Source organism: Amphibalanus amphitrite, unplaced genomic scaffold (assembly GCF_019059575.1).
Source record: "Amphibalanus amphitrite isolate SeventyFive unplaced genomic scaffold, NRLGWU_Aamphi_draft 000632F_arrow, whole genome shotgun sequence".
In the NCBI taxonomy this organism is placed as follows: Eukaryota; Metazoa; Arthropoda; class Thecostraca; order Balanomorpha; family Balanidae; genus Amphibalanus; species Amphibalanus amphitrite.
In genome coordinates, this window is record NW_024882126.1 from 80,821 (window position 1) to 100,689 (window position 19,869).

Here is a 19,869-nt window from a genome sequence, read left to right on the forward strand (position 1 = left end):
GGACGGCGGGCGGCAGAGTGAGCTGTCTCCTCTGGGCGGCCAGCGGACGGCAGAGTGAGCCGTCTCCTCTGGGCGGCCAGCGGACGGCAGAGTGAGCCGTCTCCTCTGGGCGGCCAGCGGACGGCAGAGTGAGCCGTCTCCTCTGGGCGGCCAGCGGACGGCGGGCGGCAGAGTGAGCTGTCTCCTCTGGGCGGCCAGCGGACGGCAGAGTGAGCCGTCTCCTTGGTGCGGTCAGCGGCGGACAGCGGAGTGAGCCGTCTCCTCTGGGCGGCCAGCGGACGGCAGAGTGAGCCGTCTCCTCTGGGCGGCCAGCTGGTGGCAGAGTGAGCCGTCTCCTCTGGGCGGCCAGCGGACGGCAGAGTGAGCCGTCTCCTTGGTGCGGTCAGCGGCGGACAGCGGAGTGAGCCGTCTCCTCTGGGCGGCCAGCGGACGGCAGAGTGAGCCGTCTCCTCTGGGCGGCCAGCTGGTGGCAGAGTGAGCCGTCTCCTCTGGGCGGCCAGCGGACGGCAGAGTGAGCCGTCTCCTCTGGGCGGCCAGCGGACGGCAGAGTGAGCCGTCTCCTCTGGGCGGCCAGCGGACGGCAGAGTGAGCCGTCTCCTCTGGGCGGCCAGCGGACGGCAGAGTGAGCCGTCTCCTCTGGGCGGCCAGCGGACGGCAGAGTGAGCCGTCTGCTGGCTGCCAGCGGCGGACAGCGGAGTGAGCCGTCTCCTCTGGGCGGCCAGCGGACGGCGGGCGGCAGAGTGAGCCGTCTGCTGGCTGCCAGCGGGCGGCAGAGTGAGCTGTCTCCTTGGTGCGGCCAGCGGACGGCGGGCGGCAGAGTGAGCTGTCTCCTCTGGGCGGCCAGCGGACGGCAGAGTGAGCCGTCTCCTCTGGGCGGCCAGCGGACGGCAGAGTGAGCCGTCTCCTCTGGGCGGCCAGCGGACGGCAGAGTGAGCCGTCTCCTCTGGGCGGCCAGCGGACGGCGGGCGGCAGAGTGAGCTGTCTCCTCTGGGCGGCCAGCGGACGGCAGAGTGAGCCGTCTCCTTGGTGCGGTCAGCGGCGGACAGCGGAGTGAGCCGTCTCCTCTGGGCGGCCAGCGGACAGCGGGCGGCAGAGTGAGCTGTCTCCTCTGGGCGGCCAGCGGACGGCAGAGTGAGCCGTCTCCTCTGGGCGGCCAGCGGACAGCGGAGTGAGCCGTCTCCTCTGGGCGGCCAGCGGACGGCGGGCGGCAGAGTGAGCCGTCTGCTGGCTGCCAGCGGCGGGCGGCAGAGTGAGCCGTCTCCTTGGTGCGGCCAGCGGACGGCGGGCGGCAGAGTGAGCCGTCTCCTCCTAGCGCTCTGCCAGCGGACGGCGGGCGGCAGAGTGAGCCGTCTGCTGGCTGCCAGCGGCGGGCGGCAGCGGAGTAAGCTGTCTCAGTGAGACGTCTCCTCTGGGCGGCCGGCCGAGTGAGCCGCCTCCTTCGAGCTGCCGGTGGCGGTAGAGTAAGCTGTCTCCTTCGAGCGGCCGGCCGAGTGAGCCGCCTCAGTGAGCCGTCTCCTCCTGCCGGCCAGTGGCGCTCGGCGTTTCTGCCTTACTCGCCGCGCCGGCCGCCAGGTAGTCCGGCCCGTCGGCCCGTCTTGCACCGTCCGCCAGGCGTCACAGCGCTCCTGGACGGCCTGGGTCGCGAGCAAGAAGGGTGCGTCTAGCCGCGGCGGTCGGCCGGCCGGCCGGGTGTAATTGTTTTTCTCTTGTCGCAGGTGATAGATAGCGCTCCGGGTCGGTCTGTTTTGCCCGTGTAATGCATGCTAAACGGCGGCGGCCCGCCGGCGTGGAATGGCGTATTAGCGGTCATTTGTTGGCCAGGTGGGCGGCCGCTCCAAAACACGCCGGCATCCGGCGAATGGCAGCCAGTTACTGGCCGGGTCGGAATGTGTCCCTGCCGACTGGTGTCGGCCGAGGGCCGGCCGGCGCCCGCTCTCAGCCGCTCACCCTGGTGTCGGTCTGCGCCGTCCATCGCACTCCCGCTCCGTCGGTCCGCGGCGCTCACCATGGCCCCGGCTCGGGGCCGCCCCGCGCCGATCCGCTCATCGCGCGTGTCAACCGGCTGATCGGTCAGTCGTTCAGTGGGCCACACAGCGTGTCGGCTGGCGGCGCTGGCAGCCGCCCGCGCCGCGGCTATGTTTAGCCTCCAATGTAATCAGCCGGCCGGGGCTGATTGCAGAGGTAAACGTCGGTCTCGATGAAGTGCAGACGGCGGCGCAGACGGATCGGGCCGCGCCGACCGTCCGGGTCACGGCCGGCGAGATTGGCAGCGCTGGCGGCCGGCGCCGCCGCCGCCGCCCGGCGACCTGTGACCCGCCGCCACCCGGTGACCTGCCGCCGCCGCCCGGCGACCGGTGACCTGCCGCCACCCGGGTCATGACCTGCCGCCGCCACCCGGTGACCTGTCGCCACCCGATGACCTGCCGCCGCCCCGGTCCACCACAGCTCTGCTAACTCCGGTGGGGGCTATATAGCGTCAGCTGTCCCCATTCGAGGCTCACCGGCACGACGGATGCGTCGTGTGGCCTCTGGGCGGCTGGTTTTGCTGCCGATTCTCGCGGAGTGGATCTGGGCTGGCCGTTTCGGCAGTGACCGGGCCGCGGGCCGCGCCTCCGCGCGGTCCGGCTGGCGGGTCCGCCGGGTGGCTGCCGACGGAGGAGCCGGTGCCTTCCACGGGCGCCGGCCGCTCCGTCCGGCCGGTCGGCGCTGCCCCTCGCGCCGGGTCCCACCCAGGTGACGCGGCTGGTATGTGTGTGAGTGTATGTGGGATGGGTCCCCGGCGGGCCGGGCGGTATGCTGATCTCCGTGTTGTGGCCATACGCGCCCCTTCCTGCGGAAGCTGGTGGCTCGGCCGGGCCGCGCCGCGCCCGCCGCCCTGTCCGCGGAGGGAGGGGTCGGGCGTTGTCAGGTGCGATGCAGACCGGCTGAGCCAGCGCGCCCAGCTCGGTCGGGGCGCCGCCGAAGGCTGGACGGCTGATGTGTGGGGGTCACACCTCGCCGAGGTCTCGATCGGCAGATGGCTGGCCTCGGCTCAGTCCACGGCTGGCAGTGGGCCACCGGTGCCGACCAGGGCCCGCCGGCGCGGCGCGGCGATCAGACGGCTCGCAGCGACCGCACCCCGCCGACTGCGCCGGACAGCGTCCGTGCGCGCCGCTCATGTCCAACTGCCGATCTGCCCGTCAATAATTACACCGTTCAGACGGACCGTAAAATCACGCAGCCGGCACGCGAGCGGAGCCCGGAGTCGGCCGGGACGCCGCGCGGAGACGGCCGCTCTCCCGGCTGCGACCAGCACACAGCCGCTCGCTTGTGAAGGGGTGAATATGAATGCCTACCTTCAACGAGGCTTTCTTATTCACTCAGATCATAACAGTACCGATTAATGTGCAGCGTATCGCAAATGATCGGCGCCGCTTACAGTTTTGACTCAATATCATTTTTAGGCGTCTGTTTGCGCAATTGAGCTGTTGCTGATGTGACACTTGCTCAGGCTCGATGCTTTGCTGTCCTATGACAATCATATGGAAGAAGCCTATCATATGGCCATGGCTGGCCGGCCGGCCGGTCTCGACCGCGGCCCACCAAATGCCCCGCCGGCACGCGTGACCAATGTGTCTGGAGTGCCCGGGCCGGCACTGCGTGCAGTATCGGCCCCTGGATCTCGGCAGACGCCGAAACACGGAGGAGACGCGTGGATCGGTACGGGCCGCCGGCCGCCGTGGTAAAATTGCACACCTCGCCTATCAGATATGCGTAATGCCGACCGGCCGGCCGAATGTAACATCGATCAGATACGGCCGGCGCCAGCAGCGGGCCGATCGCAACTGCGGGATGGTCGACATTGCTTAATTGGAACGGAGTCGTCCCTCACGCTGTCTCCTAATTAGAATAGCGCTCCGGGCCTCATTAAGGGCACTCACAAGACAGTGAAATTTTCCCTTTTCTCTTTGTCGCGACTCGTGACTTGTCCTCACCTCCCGCATTCATTTTCCTGTGCCCACCACTGCCTACTATATACTCGTATTGTTATGCATTATGAGCGAGATGACGCTCTCGGGTAGTGGTCCCACCGCGCGGTGTCGGTGAGTGTCGTTGATGTCGAGATGGGCCGGTCGCGGGCGGGGTGCTTGGATGATGCCCCTGGTCTCGGTGTGAACCCGCTGTTAGCGGCTGTGCGGCGGGTGGGCCGGTCGGCCGTCCGGTCCTGCCGTCGGTGACCGGTGACCCGGCGGTCCCGGTAACCAGTGACCCGGCGGCCCCGGTGACCGGTGACCCGGCGGTCCCGGTGACCGGTGACCGGTGACCCGGCGGTCCCGGTGACCGCGCCTTCACCAGACGGACCGCTCCGGTGACACGGCCTGCCTGCACTCAGCACGGGCGCCGCGTGCTGGCGCAGCATTTTTGGTCCGTCTGTGAAAACATGGCGGCGTCAGCACGCGATGGGGCGATTTTTGCGCGCGCCGCCATCGCCGCAATGCGGAACAGGCCGTGTGGCCGCCGATATGGTGGTGTCCGCGCGGCGGCCGGTGGGCGGGTCCGCCGGGGGGCTGCAGTCACCGCACTGACCAAACGGCGCAGTGCAGTGTGACCTCAGCGCCGGCCGCCGCACACTGGTCGGAAACGCCCTCACGAGAGGCCACGGGCGATTCCGGAGTTTCGGATTATTTTTTATATAGATCGATTTGAAATTGATCAAATTATTATACTTAGGCCAAAAAAACTAATCCGGGTGACCAAAAATAACTGTAATCAGCCCCCGAAGATGGGGTATCCCAGAACTCGGAAACTGACGCGGAGCAAGAGGTTTCTTGAGCCGGATATTCAGAGTCTTATTGCTGATAGACACCAAATTGAAATCCCACATATTATGCCTCAAAATGTTCGTTATGAAGTTGCCGACTGGTCAGTGCAAAATTTTTGGTATACTTTTCCCTAACTAAGATGTACTATAGCTTTTTTATGAAGGCTCTCCTACAGTGATTCTGGAATATAACTGCAAAGTTTAGGTAAAGAAACAACAGGTAGTCCCATCTAGTTCCACTCTGATTTTTTGTGAGATGAAGTAGGATTTAAATTTACACCAGGGCAACATAAAAGCTAACTGCGCATATTTGCGCAAAAATTGCAGGAGCCGCTCTTCCTACCCAACTACCGCCCGCCTCGCCCCAGTTTCGGCTCGGCCGCCGCGCCGGGCTTACGCTGACCTGTGTGGCCTGCACGCATCCATGCGTAGTTGACTGGTCATTAAAAACAGATGCGCTTGAGTTTATGAACTTTGTGAACAGCGCGTTTTATGTATGCATTTACGGCTTGCATTTAGAGAGCCTTGCTATTGACAACCATCACTCGGCTGAAGAAAGTGGAAATTGAAACCTTCCGTGCAGCGGCGTATTTAGAAAATCGCGAAGGGGGGGGCCAAGGGTTTGGAGGGCGCCACCTCACCCAAGGAGGGCGCCATACGGTCGCGAGATAAAAAATCGCTCAGCGGGGTGGGGGTTGGGGGGGTTGGGAGGCGTTTTTTACCATGCCACCAGTTTTTTTTTTTGCGTAACCTCGTATAGGTCGTGCTGCATTGATTTTGCATCGTGTGTATTCTTTATACTCCAGGTCACAAAAGGTCAAGTGTTCTTGAAATGCTGCGCCGAAGGCGCGCGAAATTTTTGAAAACAACCTTTTCCTCCGCTTTTTAGGCACGCCTTTTATACGATCACCGTTCAAAGCTCCTCTCGCTCTTTTACCAAATTTGAAGGTGTAAAAAATACCTAAGGTTTGGTCGGGCCGCTGCCACACAAACTGTATAGAAAGCTTGGCTCATGGGTGTCGATGTATAAAAGTTTATTGGCGGTGGCATATCTACGCACCAGATCACCGTATCGGATTGATACCGGAGCGCGAGATGCGTAAACATCATCCAAATTACCTCAGACCAGCCTTCATAGCCTTCTCACAGATGCATACAGTGTACCCACATAACCAGTTTCAATCACCGAAACTTCAGATGCCTGCTGTTGCGGCCGAACCTGTTGACAATACTTAATCGTAATCCATATAGATGCCATGATGCACGTAAAGTAGGATCAATCCGTTAAGACCAAAGACGTGTTTTATGCATCGTAGAGCGTAGATAGTTTTGGTAGGTATAGGTACTTCATTCATTGTGCTGAATGCACGTTCATTTGTGGCAGTTTTCACAGGCAAGACATCAACTATGTGCAATAGAACGACTAAGTTGAAAAACATGCCAAAGGAGTAAATAAATGATAAGAGGGCAGCGATCAACGGATGTTGCCAATAGGTAGAAGGGCTGCGATCCACAGGAGGGCGCTAATAGGTAGGAGAGCCCCGATCAACATCCCGAGTTTCGATAGTAGGGCACCGATAGGTAGGAAGTTGGCGAGCAGCAGGAGGGCGCCAATGGATAGAAGGGCAGCGATCAACAGGAGGGCACCAATAGGTAGGAGGGCCCCGATCAACAATCAACAGGAGGGCGCCACCAGGTAAGAGGATGGCGAGGAACAGGAGAGCACCAATAGGAGGGTGGCGATCAACAAGAGGTCGCCAATAGGTGGAAGGGCGGTCATCAACTGGAAGTCGTTAATGAGCGGAAGGGTGACGATTAAAATGGGGGTGGCAATGGTGAGGAGGGCGCCTTTGCTCAAGAGGATGACACGAACAGGAGGGCGTCTGTGCGGAGGGCGCTGGTCAACAGGCAGGTACCAGTGGATAGGAGGGCGGTGATCAACAGGAGGGTGCCAGTGGTTAGGAGGGCGGCGATCAACACGAGGGCGCCAATAAGAGAAGGGCCCCGATTAACATTCAACAGGAAGGACTAGGGAACCAATAGGTAGGAGGGCGGCACTGAACAATAGGGTGCCAAAAAGGAGAAAGGCGGCCTTGAAAATTTCACATGAGGGGGCAATAGGTAGGAGAGCGCCAATAATTATGAGGACGCCGATCAGCAGAAGGGCGGCAATATGTAGCAGGGTGGCGACCTACAGGAGGGCGCCTTCGGGTGAGAGGGCGCTTATTTACGGGACAGCGGCTTACATAGGCGACCACCGTTACGCTTAGAGAGCTACAGCCTACAAATGTGGTTGGAGGGCGCCCGAGGGAGCCCTCCAACCGTATTTGGAGGGCGTATTTGGAATGGGCGTCCTCCGAGGGCGCCCTCCATCCGTATTTTCCCTGTAAACACATTCGCGATTGGAGGGCGCCCTCCAGTCGCGATTGTTTTTCGATTCGATTATATCACAATTGCATTTGCGATTGGAGGGCGCCTTCGGCGCCCTCCAATCGCAAAGGGCGCCTTCGGCGCCCAAGGGGGGGGGGGCCATGGCCCAGTGGCCCCCCCCCTGCCTACGCCCCTGCTTCCGTGAATATAAGACGCTGCAAATATAGGACACCTGTCACTGACGTCGGGTTACCTTGGGCCGTCTTTTTACATTAGATCACAATTCCGGTATTTAACCCTGGCCGGACCGATTGGTTTTCTATATTGACCGGGGAGGGTTGGTACAACTCCCTCGCCGTTTCGCCTCTAATTGAGCTAGAGCCTCGCGGAAAAAAAACAAGCTTGTGTGCCGTTATAAGACGCAAAAATTAGGTACTACCCGATTTTAAGATCTTAGGTCAGCCAGTGACCTCTTAGGTCAGGTAAGTGCCACAAGGCACGGGCTCGGTTTTAGGTTAATTACTTTGCCAAAAATGGTCGCACTGCCGCGATTTTGGCATCATCGTGTTTGTCTAGCTCAGGCGCGTTGAATGCTATACTTGGTGTTCGGGTGAAGTCAACTTAACCCTCGCCGGCCGAGGGGGGGCGGGTGCCGCCCCCCCCATAGGGTTTTTTCGCGATAGCTCCAAACACGCTGGCGATAGAGAGCTGAAACTTGGCATACCTGACCTTTGATCCAAGCCGCATCTTTTGACACCAACCGCATTTTTGGGTCAGGTCAGGTCACTGACCTATGACGTCATAAGTGAACCTCTGCACGGTCTTCAGATGTCGCAACTTCGCAACGCCCTCGCTGCCAGAGGAGATGTCACAGGAAAATGAAACTTGCAGGATCTAGTATCCATTATGAGTCCCACAACTTGTATATCTCGGATTTTTCCTAAAGGTCATATGAGGTCAGGTCATTTTCGTGACCTCACCATTATAAGTCAATGGGGAAAAATTCAAACTGCTATTCTGGCGCCGGGAACGATCTCCAACTATCTCAAGCACACAGAATCGTGATTTGATGCACTCCTTGCAAGGTTAGATGCGTCACTTTTGCAATGTTGACCTTGCGTGACGTCATTTATGACGTCATCAAGGTCATATTAGTTTTTCGTCAATAACTCTTGATCTAATTGAGCTAGCGAGTCGGGAAAGCCACCAATGGACTCAGGAAGACCTGCCGAATCGAATGATATGCGACATGACCCCTTTCGACCAACTTCGTGACCTGGGGGTGCTGACCTGACCTTGACCTGAGGTCAACACCCCAAATTGACCTGACCCGGACAAAAAGTATATCATTCGACGCGCCTGAGCGAGACGAACACGATGCTGCCAAAATCGGCGCTCTGCGGCCGTTTTTTGCGAAGTTATTCACCAAAAACTGAACCGTACCTTGGGGCACTTGACCTGACCTCAGAGGTCACCGGTTGACCTAGGACCTTAAAATTGGGTACCAATCTCTGCGTCTCGTAACGGCGCACACGCTCGTTTTTTCCGCGACGCGCTAGCTCCACCAGGGGCGAAACGGCGAGGGGGGGGGGGGTCGTACCCGCCCCCCCCTCGGCCGGCGCGTATGTAGAAAACCAATAGGTCCGGCGAGGGTTAAGGTGTTAACCTCGGGTCAAGGTCAGGTCGGAGCCCCTCAGGTCACGAAAATGGTTGAAGGCGGTGATATTGCATATCATTCGATTCGGCAGGTCTTCCTGAGTCCAATGGTGGCTTTCCCGACTCTCTAGCTCCATCTGATCAGGAGTTATTGACGAAAAACTTATATGGCCTTAGTGACGTCATAAATGACGTCACGCAAAGTCAACAATGCTAAAGTCAAGCACTGGACCTTGCAAGGAGTGCATGAAACCATTCCCGGTGCCCGAATAGCAGCTCCCAATTTCCCTTGTTGACTTAAAGTGGTGCTAGATCCTGTATTATATTCAATTATGACGTCATAACTTAACAGATTCACGTCATATATTTAGTGCTTGACATCCAAATGATAGCTTACATATGACAGAGAAGGTATGTAAAGTTTTATGAAGTTTGCTTCACTAGTTGTGGAATAACAAGCAAAAAACTTTTGCGGAAAGGCCGCTGGCCTCTCGCTGGAGCGTTTCCGACCAGTGTGCGCCGGCTCCTTTATAGGGCACCGGCTCCGGCGCTGTGGGATGTCCACTCCATCGCGGTGACCGGGCACGGACGGTCGGTGCACGACTTTTCTGATTGCTTTTCCAATGGCGTATGTACACGCTGAGGAATTTGACGTTTGATCGCTAAGTGATCGAATGCGGTAAGAGAGGACACGAGCCATCACAATTTTTAAACACTTATTTGTAGCGGACGCCAAGTTATTATTTTTGTCCATCTCCATTAGGAACGTGCATGTATATTTTTCTGTATCTCAATTACGTAAAGGCACGTAAGGCACGGAATATGCTTATAATGGCATGCATCATTGGGACACATGTGACAAACACCTCGGTGGCACTTCCTATAGCGCTATCCCGGGAGTCATCTGACGCCGAACAGCGTCGCCGTGGAGCCCTCGGATCGGACGGCGCCACAGTTCCGCGGGTCGCGCTCAGTTTGGGATGCTATTGATGCTATTGGTGCTAGCGTGCTTCCCGGCCGGTCAGAGCAGGCCTCTGCTGAGGGTCAGTTTTTCAGAATAGCTGCTCCATTCTCCATCTCATATTTCTGTTGAGCTGATCGTTATGACGTCACCCGGTCACATCACGAAGGCGGCCGGTCGCCGAGCTCAGCGCCCATTACGGGTCGAGTTTGGCCAGCGGAGGTGCTGGGGTCGCCCGTGGCGTCGGGTCAGCGGCGCCCAAACAGGAAGGCTGGCCGCCGGCGCCGGTCGGAGACAGCCGACTGACACGGCGGGTCAGACGGCGTGCTGAGTGGACGCTGCGGACACCTCACCGCCGACCCGGACCGGGGGACCGCCACGGGAACGGCGCCCCGGCCGGACGGTCCCAGCGACAGCTCCGAGACACCCGTTATGTAACCAGCGGCGGTGGGCACAGTTTGGTGGGCTGCCGTGCGCCCCTGCATTGTATCTCCAAATCGGGGAGCAGCTATGTCTGGGGTGGTTCATCAGCGGCCGTCCATCAATCACCGTGGGCGGCCGGACCGGGACGGCTGTCCGCGGCCGGTCGCCGGCTGCGTGCGCTCCGCGGACTGCGTGACCGCCGCTATTTCCTGTGCTGCCCCTGTCGGTACGCCGCTCCAACAGTGTACCGAGTCACGGGTGAGCTGACCCCCGTCCTGGGCCACCGGACAGTGAGCTGGTCCGGCCCTGCCCGCTGGGCCTGACCCCATCCTGCGCCACCGGACAGTGACCTGGCCCGGCCCTGCCTACCCGCGGACAGTGGCCTGGCCCCGTCCTGCCTGCTGGACAGTGGCCTGACCCCGTCCTGCGCCACCGGACGGTGATCTGACCCCTGTCCTGCCTGCTTGCAGACAGTGACCTGATCCCGGTCCTACAGTGACCTGACACGATCCTACCCGCAGACAGTGACCTGACCCCGGTCCTGCGCCACCGGACAGTGATCTGACCCCTGTCCTGCCTGCCTGCAGACAGTGACCTGACCCCGGTCCTACAGTGACCTGACACGGTCCTACCCGCAGAAGGACGTGCTGGAGTCGTCGGCTCTGAAGCTGACGTCCCGCGAGCGGCGCTTCATCAAGTTCGCCTCCGTGGAGCACCAGGGTCAGCTGTACATGACCACGCAGGACTTTATCGAGAGCATCACCGAGGCTGAGCCCAGGCGTGAGTGGGGATTGGCGAAGGAGTGTTACAGGGACCGGTGGAGGGAGTGTCACTGGGGACCGGTGGAGGGAGTGTTACAGGGACCGGTGGAGGGAGTGTCAGTGGGGATCGGTGGAGGGAGTGGGACAGGCGGCGGACGGCGGGGAACTAGTGGGAGTGGGACAGGCGGCGGACGGCGGGGAACTAGTGGGAGTGGGACAGGCGGCGGACGGCGGGAACTAGTGGGAGTGGGACAGGCGGCGGACGGCGGGGAACTAGTGGGAGTGGGACAGGCGGCGGACGGCGGGGAACTAGTGGGAGTGGGACGGACGGCGGACGGCGGGGAACTAGTGGGAGTGGGACAGGCGGCGGACGGCGGCAACTAGTGGGAGTGGGACAGGCGGCGGACGGCGGGGAACTAGTGGGAGTGGGACAGGCGGCGGACGGCGGCAACTAGTGGGAGTGGGACAGGCGGCGGACGGCGGGGAACTAGTGGGAGTGGGACGGACGGCGGACGGCGGGGAACTAGTGGGAGTGGGACAGGCGGTGGGAACTAGTGGGAGTGGGACAGGCGGCGGACGGCGGGAACTAGTGGGAGTGGGACAGGCGGCGGACGGCGGGAACTAGTGGGAGTGGGACAGGCGGCGGACGGCGGGAACTAGTGGGAGTGGGACAGGCGGCGGACGGCGGGGAACTAGTGGGAGTGGGACAGGCGGCGGACGGCGGCAACTAGTGGGAGTGGGACAGGCGGCGGACGGCGGGGAACTAGTGGGAGTGGGACGGACGGCGGACGGCGGGGAACTAGTGGGAGTGGGACAGGCGGTGGGAACTAGTGGGAGTGGGACAGGCGGCGGACGGCGGGAACTAGTGGGAGTGGGACAGGCGGCGGACGGCGGGAACTAGTGGGAGTGGGACAGGCGGCGGACGGCGGGGAACTAGTGGGAGTGGGACAGGCGGCGGACGGCGGCAACTAGTGGGAGTGGGACAGGCGGCGGACGGCGGGGAACTAGTGGGAGTGGGACGGACGGCGGACGGCGGGGAACTAGTGGGAGTGGGACAGGCGGTGGGAACTAGTGGGAGTGGGACAGGCGGCGGACGGCGGGAACTAGTGGGAGTGGGACAGGCGGCGGACGGCGGGAACTAGTGGGAGTGGGACAGGCGGCGGACGGCGGGAACTAGTGGGAGTGGGACAGGCGGTGGACGGCGGGAACTAGTGGGAGTGGGACGGACGGCGGGAGGAATATGGGAGGAGAGGAGGGGGCGGACGGTGGAGAGGATCTGGTAAGCAGTGAAACGTAGAAGGAGGTGGCGGCAATGGAATTTGCAGGAGAAAGGGACAGTCGTACGGGAGATTCCAGCGCCGCTGGGGCCATGTGCCCGTTGGAATTGTTACGTGGAAGTGCCGTTTTCCTGGCTGGCTTCGGCCTACGCCCCTGTCGCGTGCTATTAGTGGCATGTTGATCTGTCACTGTTTGTGGGGCTGGCTCTGGCATGTCTATGGGAGCGATGTGTGCGGTGATAGGTGCCGTTTTGTCACATTCCGCGGGTGGTGCGGCGCTGCCGCCGTGTGGTGCCGTGACGCCAGGCCTGGTCGGAGCGGCCGACTTCCACGACCACCGGCCCGGGACCAACCGCCGTGTAGCCGGGCCGGTGGTGGTGTCACACAACCCCGCGCCAGGTGGCCCCTCTGTCACTGTCACTGTGTGCCCTCTGACTGTGTGCCCTGTGACTGTAACTGTGACTGTGTTTCTTGTGAATGTGACTGACTGCGTGTACCCGTCGCCGCCGTTGCAGCTCGCCTGAAGCGGCGCATCCTGCTCCCCCGGGACCTGGACCACTTCTACGCCGTGACGCCGCGGGCCAGCAAGAGCACCACGCACATGTTCCGAGACCTGCACGACACGGGTAACTGCTCCGAGCCAGCTGGGTCACAGGGCGCCCTCCTCAGTTGGGTCACAGGGCACCCCCCTCAGCTGGGTCACAGGGCGCCCCCCCCCCAGCTGGGTCACAGGGCACCCCCCCCTCCACTGGGTCACAGGGCACCCTCAGCTGTGTCACAGGGCGCCCCCAGCTGGGATACGCAGGGCGCCCCCAGCTGGGTCACAGGGCGCCCCCCTCAGCTGGGTCACAGGGCACCCCCTCAGCTGGGTCACGGGGTGCCCCCAGCTGGGTCACAGGGCGCCCCCCCCCCCCTCAGCTGGGTCACAGGGCACCCCCCCCCCCCCCCTCAGCTGGGTCACAGGGCGCCCCCCTCAGCTGGGTCACAGGGCACCCCCTCAGCTGGGTCACGGGGTGCCCCCAGCCGGGTCACAGGGCGCCCCTAGCTGGGTCACAGGGCGCCCCCCTCCACTGGGTCACAGGGCACCCACCGGCCGCGGGCCCGTCCTCCGGTCGCCGGGAGACGGCGGCCCGCGCTGGGCTTTCCGTTCCCGCGCCCCGTGTGAACCGCTCAGTTTGGTATGCCCTATGTGTCAGGGAGGAGCGGGCGCCGCCGGCCTTTCCACCCTTATCGCACTCGGCCTGAATGTGTGGTAGGCGGGCGGGCTTGAACTGCTTGGTGAATGGTAGGTATGCTGCATTTTTGTGCGAGCGTCGTTGTAGATTCAGAAAAGTTCGGCGGTTCTCTGTGAGTCACGGCGGTGGCTTGCAGGGCGGCGCAGGAGCCGCCGCGGCCCGCGCGCCCTCCCTGTGATCTACCGACGGCAGGCATCTCGGGATGAGTGGCCGCCGCCTGCCAGCAGTCGATTTCTGGTCAGCGGGTTTTATCATCCATTGCCACGTCGCGGCCTCTGGTGCGGCCGTTGATTTACAAAGATACCCGCCAGTGGCCAGGACCTGTTTCGGCATGTCCGTGACAATTGTGCATACTAATGAATCAGCGACCGGCCGGCCGGCCGCCCCTCCCTATAGTGTTTCCGAACAATACGGCCGTATCTGAGGATCGCGCGCCGCCCCGCGGTCGGCTCATGTCGCAACTGGAGCGGGCCGCTCGTCAGGCGGCGACGGCCTTCCGGGACGGAGCGACGGGCACGGGCCTGCCGCCGGCTCCGGCCGAGGGTCCCTCCACCTGCACACAGCGGTCGAGAAGCCCCGGTACCCGTTGGTCGCCGGTTTTCTACTGTAATATTGGCCTCTCTGCTGCGCACGGTGTCCTGAGACGATGACGGGCCCCTGCGCCAGCCAGCGGCGTATTTAGAAAATCGCGAAGGGGGGGGGGGGCCAAGGGTTTGGAGGGCGCCACCTCACCCAAGGAGGGCGCCATACGGTCGCGAGATAAAAAATCGCTCAGTGGGGGGTTGGGGGGTTGGGAGGCGTTTTTTACCATGCCACCAGTTTTTTTTGCGTAACCTCGTATAGGTCGTGCTGCATTGATTTTGCATCGTGTGTATTCATTATACTCCAGGTCACAAAAGGTCAAGTGTTCTTGAAATGCTGCGCCGAAGGCGCGCGAAATTTTTGAAAACAACCTTTTCCTCCGCTTTTTAGGCACGCCTTTTATACGATCACTGTTCAAAGCTCCTCTCGCTCTTTTACCAAATTTGAAGGTGTAAAAAATACCTAAGGTTTGGTCGGGCCGCTGCCACACAAACTGCACAGAAAGCTTGGCTCATGGGTGTCGATGTATAAAAGTTTATTGGCGGTGGCATATCTACGCACCAGATCACCGTATCGGATTGATACCGGAGCGCGAGATGCGTAAACATCATCCAAATTACCTCAGACCAGCCTTCATAGCCTTCTCACAGATGCATACAGTGTACCCACATAACCAGTTTCAATCACCGAAACTTCAGATGCCTGCTGTTGCGCCCGAACCTGTTGACAATACTTTATCGTAATCCATATAGATGCCATGATGCACGTAAAGTAGGATCAATCCGTTAAGACCAAAGACGTGTTTTATGCATCGTAGAGCGTAGATAGTTTTGGTAGGTATAGATACTTCATTCATTGTGCTGAATGCACGTTCATTTGTGGCAGTTTTCACAGGCAAAACATCAACTGTGTAGATTCGTGTGTTGACACTCGAGCTGAGAGGACGTGCGCCACGATTGCCGCTTAACTGATTCAAGGGAGTTTAGACCGTGGATAGTTTGTTAATTTATTAGTCAAGTAGCGATTTATTTTTGACCCATTTTGCTTACTTCATTTTTGTCTCTTGTTTTTGTTTTTCATTACAAGTTGTTAGACTGGTCAACGTAACAAGGTATTTTGCACCTATTTTTTCTTTGCGTAGCTTGCTTAGATTTAAAGTAACGTAAGACAGTATAGAGGTGCCATGGAGGAGGAGGGTGTTAAAAAACTTATTCAGGAAGCTCTGAAGGAGGTGACTAGTGAGATGAAGGGAGAGATGCAAAAAATATGGGAGGAAAACAAAAAAGCCAAGGAGGAGATACAAAAGCTTAAAGATGAAAACCAGGCACTGAAAAAGACCCTAGCAGAAATTGACCAGACTCTAGATGACGTTGAACAGTACAGCCGCAAGGATTCCTTGATCCTGGGAGGGGGAGGGTTCCCGCAGCCCAAACCTGACCAGTATGAAACACCTGCTGAAACCCGTGAACTGACAAAGGCCGTGATTGAGGAGAAGCTGGGTGTGAAACTGAAAGGACAGATCTCAGCCTGCCACCGTCTGAAAAACAACAAGCGTGTAATTATCAAGTTCCAGGATCTGGATGACCGCAGTGCAGTCTATGATTCAAAATTTCAACAAAATCAAACTGGACAATCAAAGATCACTATTCACGAAAACCTCACAGCAAAGAGGTCGAAGCAGATCCAGGTACTGGGTGACATGTGGGAGAAGGGACAGATCTGTAACTACCACACAAAAAATGGAGTCATCATGGCACGTAAAACCAGAGAACAGAGGTACGCTCCCATCCGGGCCAACATGACAAGAGATGAGATCATCCAGGCAACTGAACAGGCTCCCCTGAGAAACAATTTTTCACAGGCATCCAACCAAAACTTCCTCCGCTCCCGGACCCTGACAAACATTCCAGCAGGCCGTGTGGCCGAGCAGAGGGCAGACCTGGAGGAGTTTGTTGTGACCCGCAGCAAGGGTTCTGGTAAGGGTGGGCGTGGTGGCAGCAGGGGCTCCTCCAGCCATTAATGATCTGTGAAGGCTATTCTGATTATCCACATTAAGCATTCTCTACCAAGCCTACTGCAGACTAGCTTTCAATTTGTCACTCACATCATGAAAGTCTATCACTTCAAAAGGAGATATTGAGTTATGTATGGTGAGTTTATTCTGTTGCTGTAGTCGAGCATCTTTGTAGGAAGAATTTTGGCTTGTCAAATAAAATACCAATTGGTATTATGCAAAATGTCCCTGGACATGCTCCTGCTCACACTGCCAGTGTGCTATTGGTGTGACGTGGGAGTATGTGAGTGAGTGTGCGTTTGACTGAGAGAGTGAGGCTGCATATATGCTTGTGCTTGGCACAGACCAATGCAATAATGCCCAACTCCGCAAGGGGTGTTTTACTCAGAGCACCAGGGACATTTAAATTTAAACTTGTGTGCAACTACTCCTGAGCACTTGCTAAATTATGGAGCAACCTACAGATGAAACTCTGTGGCAAATAATGAACAGCCCGTACAAAACCAGAAATGGTTCAGACTGAACATTGTACAATCAGTCAAATACCCTCCAAAGTTGGCTTGACACAGTAGCAATGAGACACTCACTAAAACATAGACCATGAAGCAGAGCTGCAGCCAGCATTTCTGGAGGCATAAGATCTGCCCTAAGTGAAGTGAATCAGACTGGAAATGGATGATGTGTGACTGAATGATGCTGGTCATTCACTCAGAGGCATGCATGGCATCTGGCTGCCACACAAGATGAATAAGTTAACTAAATAGTAACACAATGCCAGAATACAAATTATGCCATTTACTTATCATGTGGAATGGTGGTGCCTCTAGTCAGTGACCACTCCCACCTGTAGATTAACAAAAAGTAAACCAGTCAACATAAAATGCAAGATTACTAGAACATAAGGTTGGACAAATTGTGACGTCACTGGTGCTTGGAATATTTTTCCTAGTATCCCACTAGACAGTCCTAGTTGAAACTAAATTTGAAGGGAGGGCAATCCATTGCCAAGTATCTGATTTTAAGAAAATAATTGTTGGAAATTTAAAGTAAGGCACCATGGACTTGTTTTCAATTGGGAACAGGTAATATAAAAAGAAAAATAAATGTTTTACGATACTACTAAATCAGATTATTTGGTACAAATTCATAGACGTATAAATAAACTGGACTGGCAATTCGAAGGGACCTCCCATGGAAGATAGTGGCGCCGACAAAGCGGCGCCAAAAATCTGTGCTGTGAAACGTTGTAAAGCAAGTAAATTTGTAATTATTTTTTAATGGATAATCGGATCGAGGTGATGGTGGTGCCGTTTGACGTGCCATTTCTAGAGGCAGGTGATGGTATAGGTCCCGGGTTAATCTCTGTCACGTGGCGCGTGTGACTTGCCGACAAACACATTGAGAACAAAAACCTATTATCGAAGCTTTAAGTCCAATCCAATCCTACTCCAAGGGAGGTCCAGGTGCCAAATTTGTAGGTCACATGTCCCGGTACCAAACCACTGACATATGGAATAATCGGCACCGAGAGATACATATTGCACATGCTCGGAGCGAAAAACATGTTTTGATGAGGCATTGGCCACTGATTGAGATAGAGCCTCGCATAAAAAAGAACGTGTTGCCCGTGACGAGAGCAAGCCGGTGATACCCAATTTTAAGGTCCTAGCTCATCGGTTGACCTGCCAGATCAGGTCAATGACCCAAAAGTCGGGAAAATCGGGACCTGTTAGAACGTCGTAAAGTGTAGCTGCTGTGAGGTTTTTCGCGGTGCTGATCACGAATATCATGTTAGTTCTGATCACAAATGATGTCTTCATGCATTTAGGCCAGGTCAGGTCAGGTCAGGTGAAGGTCACCCAGCAGGGGTCCAGCCGGGTATTCATTGTAGGTGTCAACCGCCACTGACAGCTTCGTAACATGTTACGAAGGCACCAAAACTACTTCGAAGTTGTCGAAAGAACTGCTAAATTCGAAATCAACTCCAAAAACTAGCCTAGAAACATGTAAAACTCGAAAAAGTGAACCGAGGTCATCAAAGGTCAATAACCTGACCTGACCTTCAGGCGACCTTGACACCCACAATAATGCATGGGCCCAATATCATTTCACATGTTTAAATGTTTGAAACCACAAAAAAAAAACACTGCAATCGTGCGGTTAATGTGAGCTGACATACGCAGAATCGCGATTCCGGCCAAGCATGGTCTCGAGGAATAGGTTACAGGTCAAAGGTCAATTTGGTCAGCGTCAGATTTTTAGGGTATATTTAGAATTAATTACCTCGAGGGTACTGAAAGTTTTGTCGCGATCGGCGACCTTTTACGCGAGTGAGGTATTCGCCAAAAACGGAGGAGAGGGAGGGTCCGGTCGACCACCCCCCCCCCCCCTCTCCCTATAAATGCGTGGGTTAAGAATTTGACCTCGGGTCAAGGTCACAGAAAAGGTTATGTTGGATGCCATTCGATTTGTATTGCTGAGCTGAACACATTATTGGTCGTTTCAGCTCTCTAGCATATTTCTATCTAAAGTAATGTACCTATTGTCAAAAAATGTTGGAGACGTTTCATGACCTAAAATGACCTCAGGGGCATACATGGGTCATAGAAGAATTTTTTTTCGATCTAGTATGTCATGTTTACCTGTGTTTCTTGATGTTTGAGGCTGTTTTAAGCCAAAAGAAAAGCATTTCAATATGTGTTCCCTTTGATTTACGTATAATGGAGGTCACAAAATTGACTTGACCTTAGGTCACACATATCCAAATTCTGAGAGAAACAAATTGTTGGTACTGATTCCCCCATGCAATAGGTACATACCCTGACTTTCAAGCTACTGGAATGTATAATGTAGGAATGACTGAATCACGAAGTCCTTAGATACATGGTCACTTTACTTTGCCTGGTGACCTGACCATAAGTGACCTGGGGTCAGACATTTTTGCACACGTTACGAATTTGATGTATCGTAAGCTTTACTAAGTATGGATTTTATCATTAACGATCATGATATAATTATTATCATAAGTTATTTTCACAACATAACATTCATAAATTTTATTTCTTTGTTGCTGACGAAATTAGCTGACGATCGTTTGTTGGAGGTGCAACGTCTTCACTTTCGGTTGCTAGGGACGCTCGGTTGCTAGGAATGGCGTCATCAGTAGCAAAATGCCGATGCCAGATGAAGATTTGGTGGGGGCTGATAAAATGTTACCTATATCTGCTCGCCTGCACATGCCTAAGAAACCAGCTTACCTCTTGCTCTGAGGTCTCCACTACAACCCACTCCTTGCTCTGTGCCTGCTTTCTCTTGCCTGGGTATAATTGCCATACTGCTATGAACAAATATGAATACCTATTTGGCCTATTTGAACACATGTCACCAAGTACCATCTGCTGACAACAATGATTGCAGTAATTTGACTTACCCTCATGGTTATCAAATGGAATAGTGCTTAGTACAAACACAATGCATATAGTACGCACGAACCAAGTGTCTTAATTTGCATATTTCTGAATGAAACAGCTTGCTTCAAGTACCTAAATGAAACAAAGCATTCAGAATTGTCTATTGATGAATGTCATCTGTCCTTTCACTATAAATTGAAATAACAAAATAAATATAAATGATACATACGTTCATCATCTGTTGATGACAAATAAAAACATTTTATGATTTTTTTTTCTACAAGCAAAAAAAAAATCATAAAATCATTTGTAGTACAAGAAACATGAAAGAATAGCACAATAATTGAATACCTCACTATTCTCACTGTACACTTAAATT

At 56.3% G+C, this 19,869-nt stretch overlaps 1 protein-coding gene across 10 annotated transcripts in view; it reads left to right on the plus strand.

The window, feature by feature from the left end:
• Positions 1 to 19,869, plus strand: part of LOC122363642 (calcium uptake protein 3, mitochondrial-like) — a 57,240-nt gene that overhangs the window by 6,967 nt on the left and 30,404 nt on the right. For all 10 annotated transcript variants that reach the window (XR_006253398.1, XM_043333149.1, XM_043333148.1 and 7 more), the window contains exons 2-3: positions 10,850 to 10,991; positions 12,765 to 12,875. Coding sequence is in view for 9 of the 10 variants with exons in the window: in XM_043333149.1 (XP_043189084.1) it covers positions 10,850 to 10,991; positions 12,765 to 12,875 (253 nt within the window). In the remaining variant the exon portion in view is untranslated. The remainder of the gene's footprint in view (positions 1 to 10,849; positions 10,992 to 12,764; positions 12,876 to 19,869) is intronic.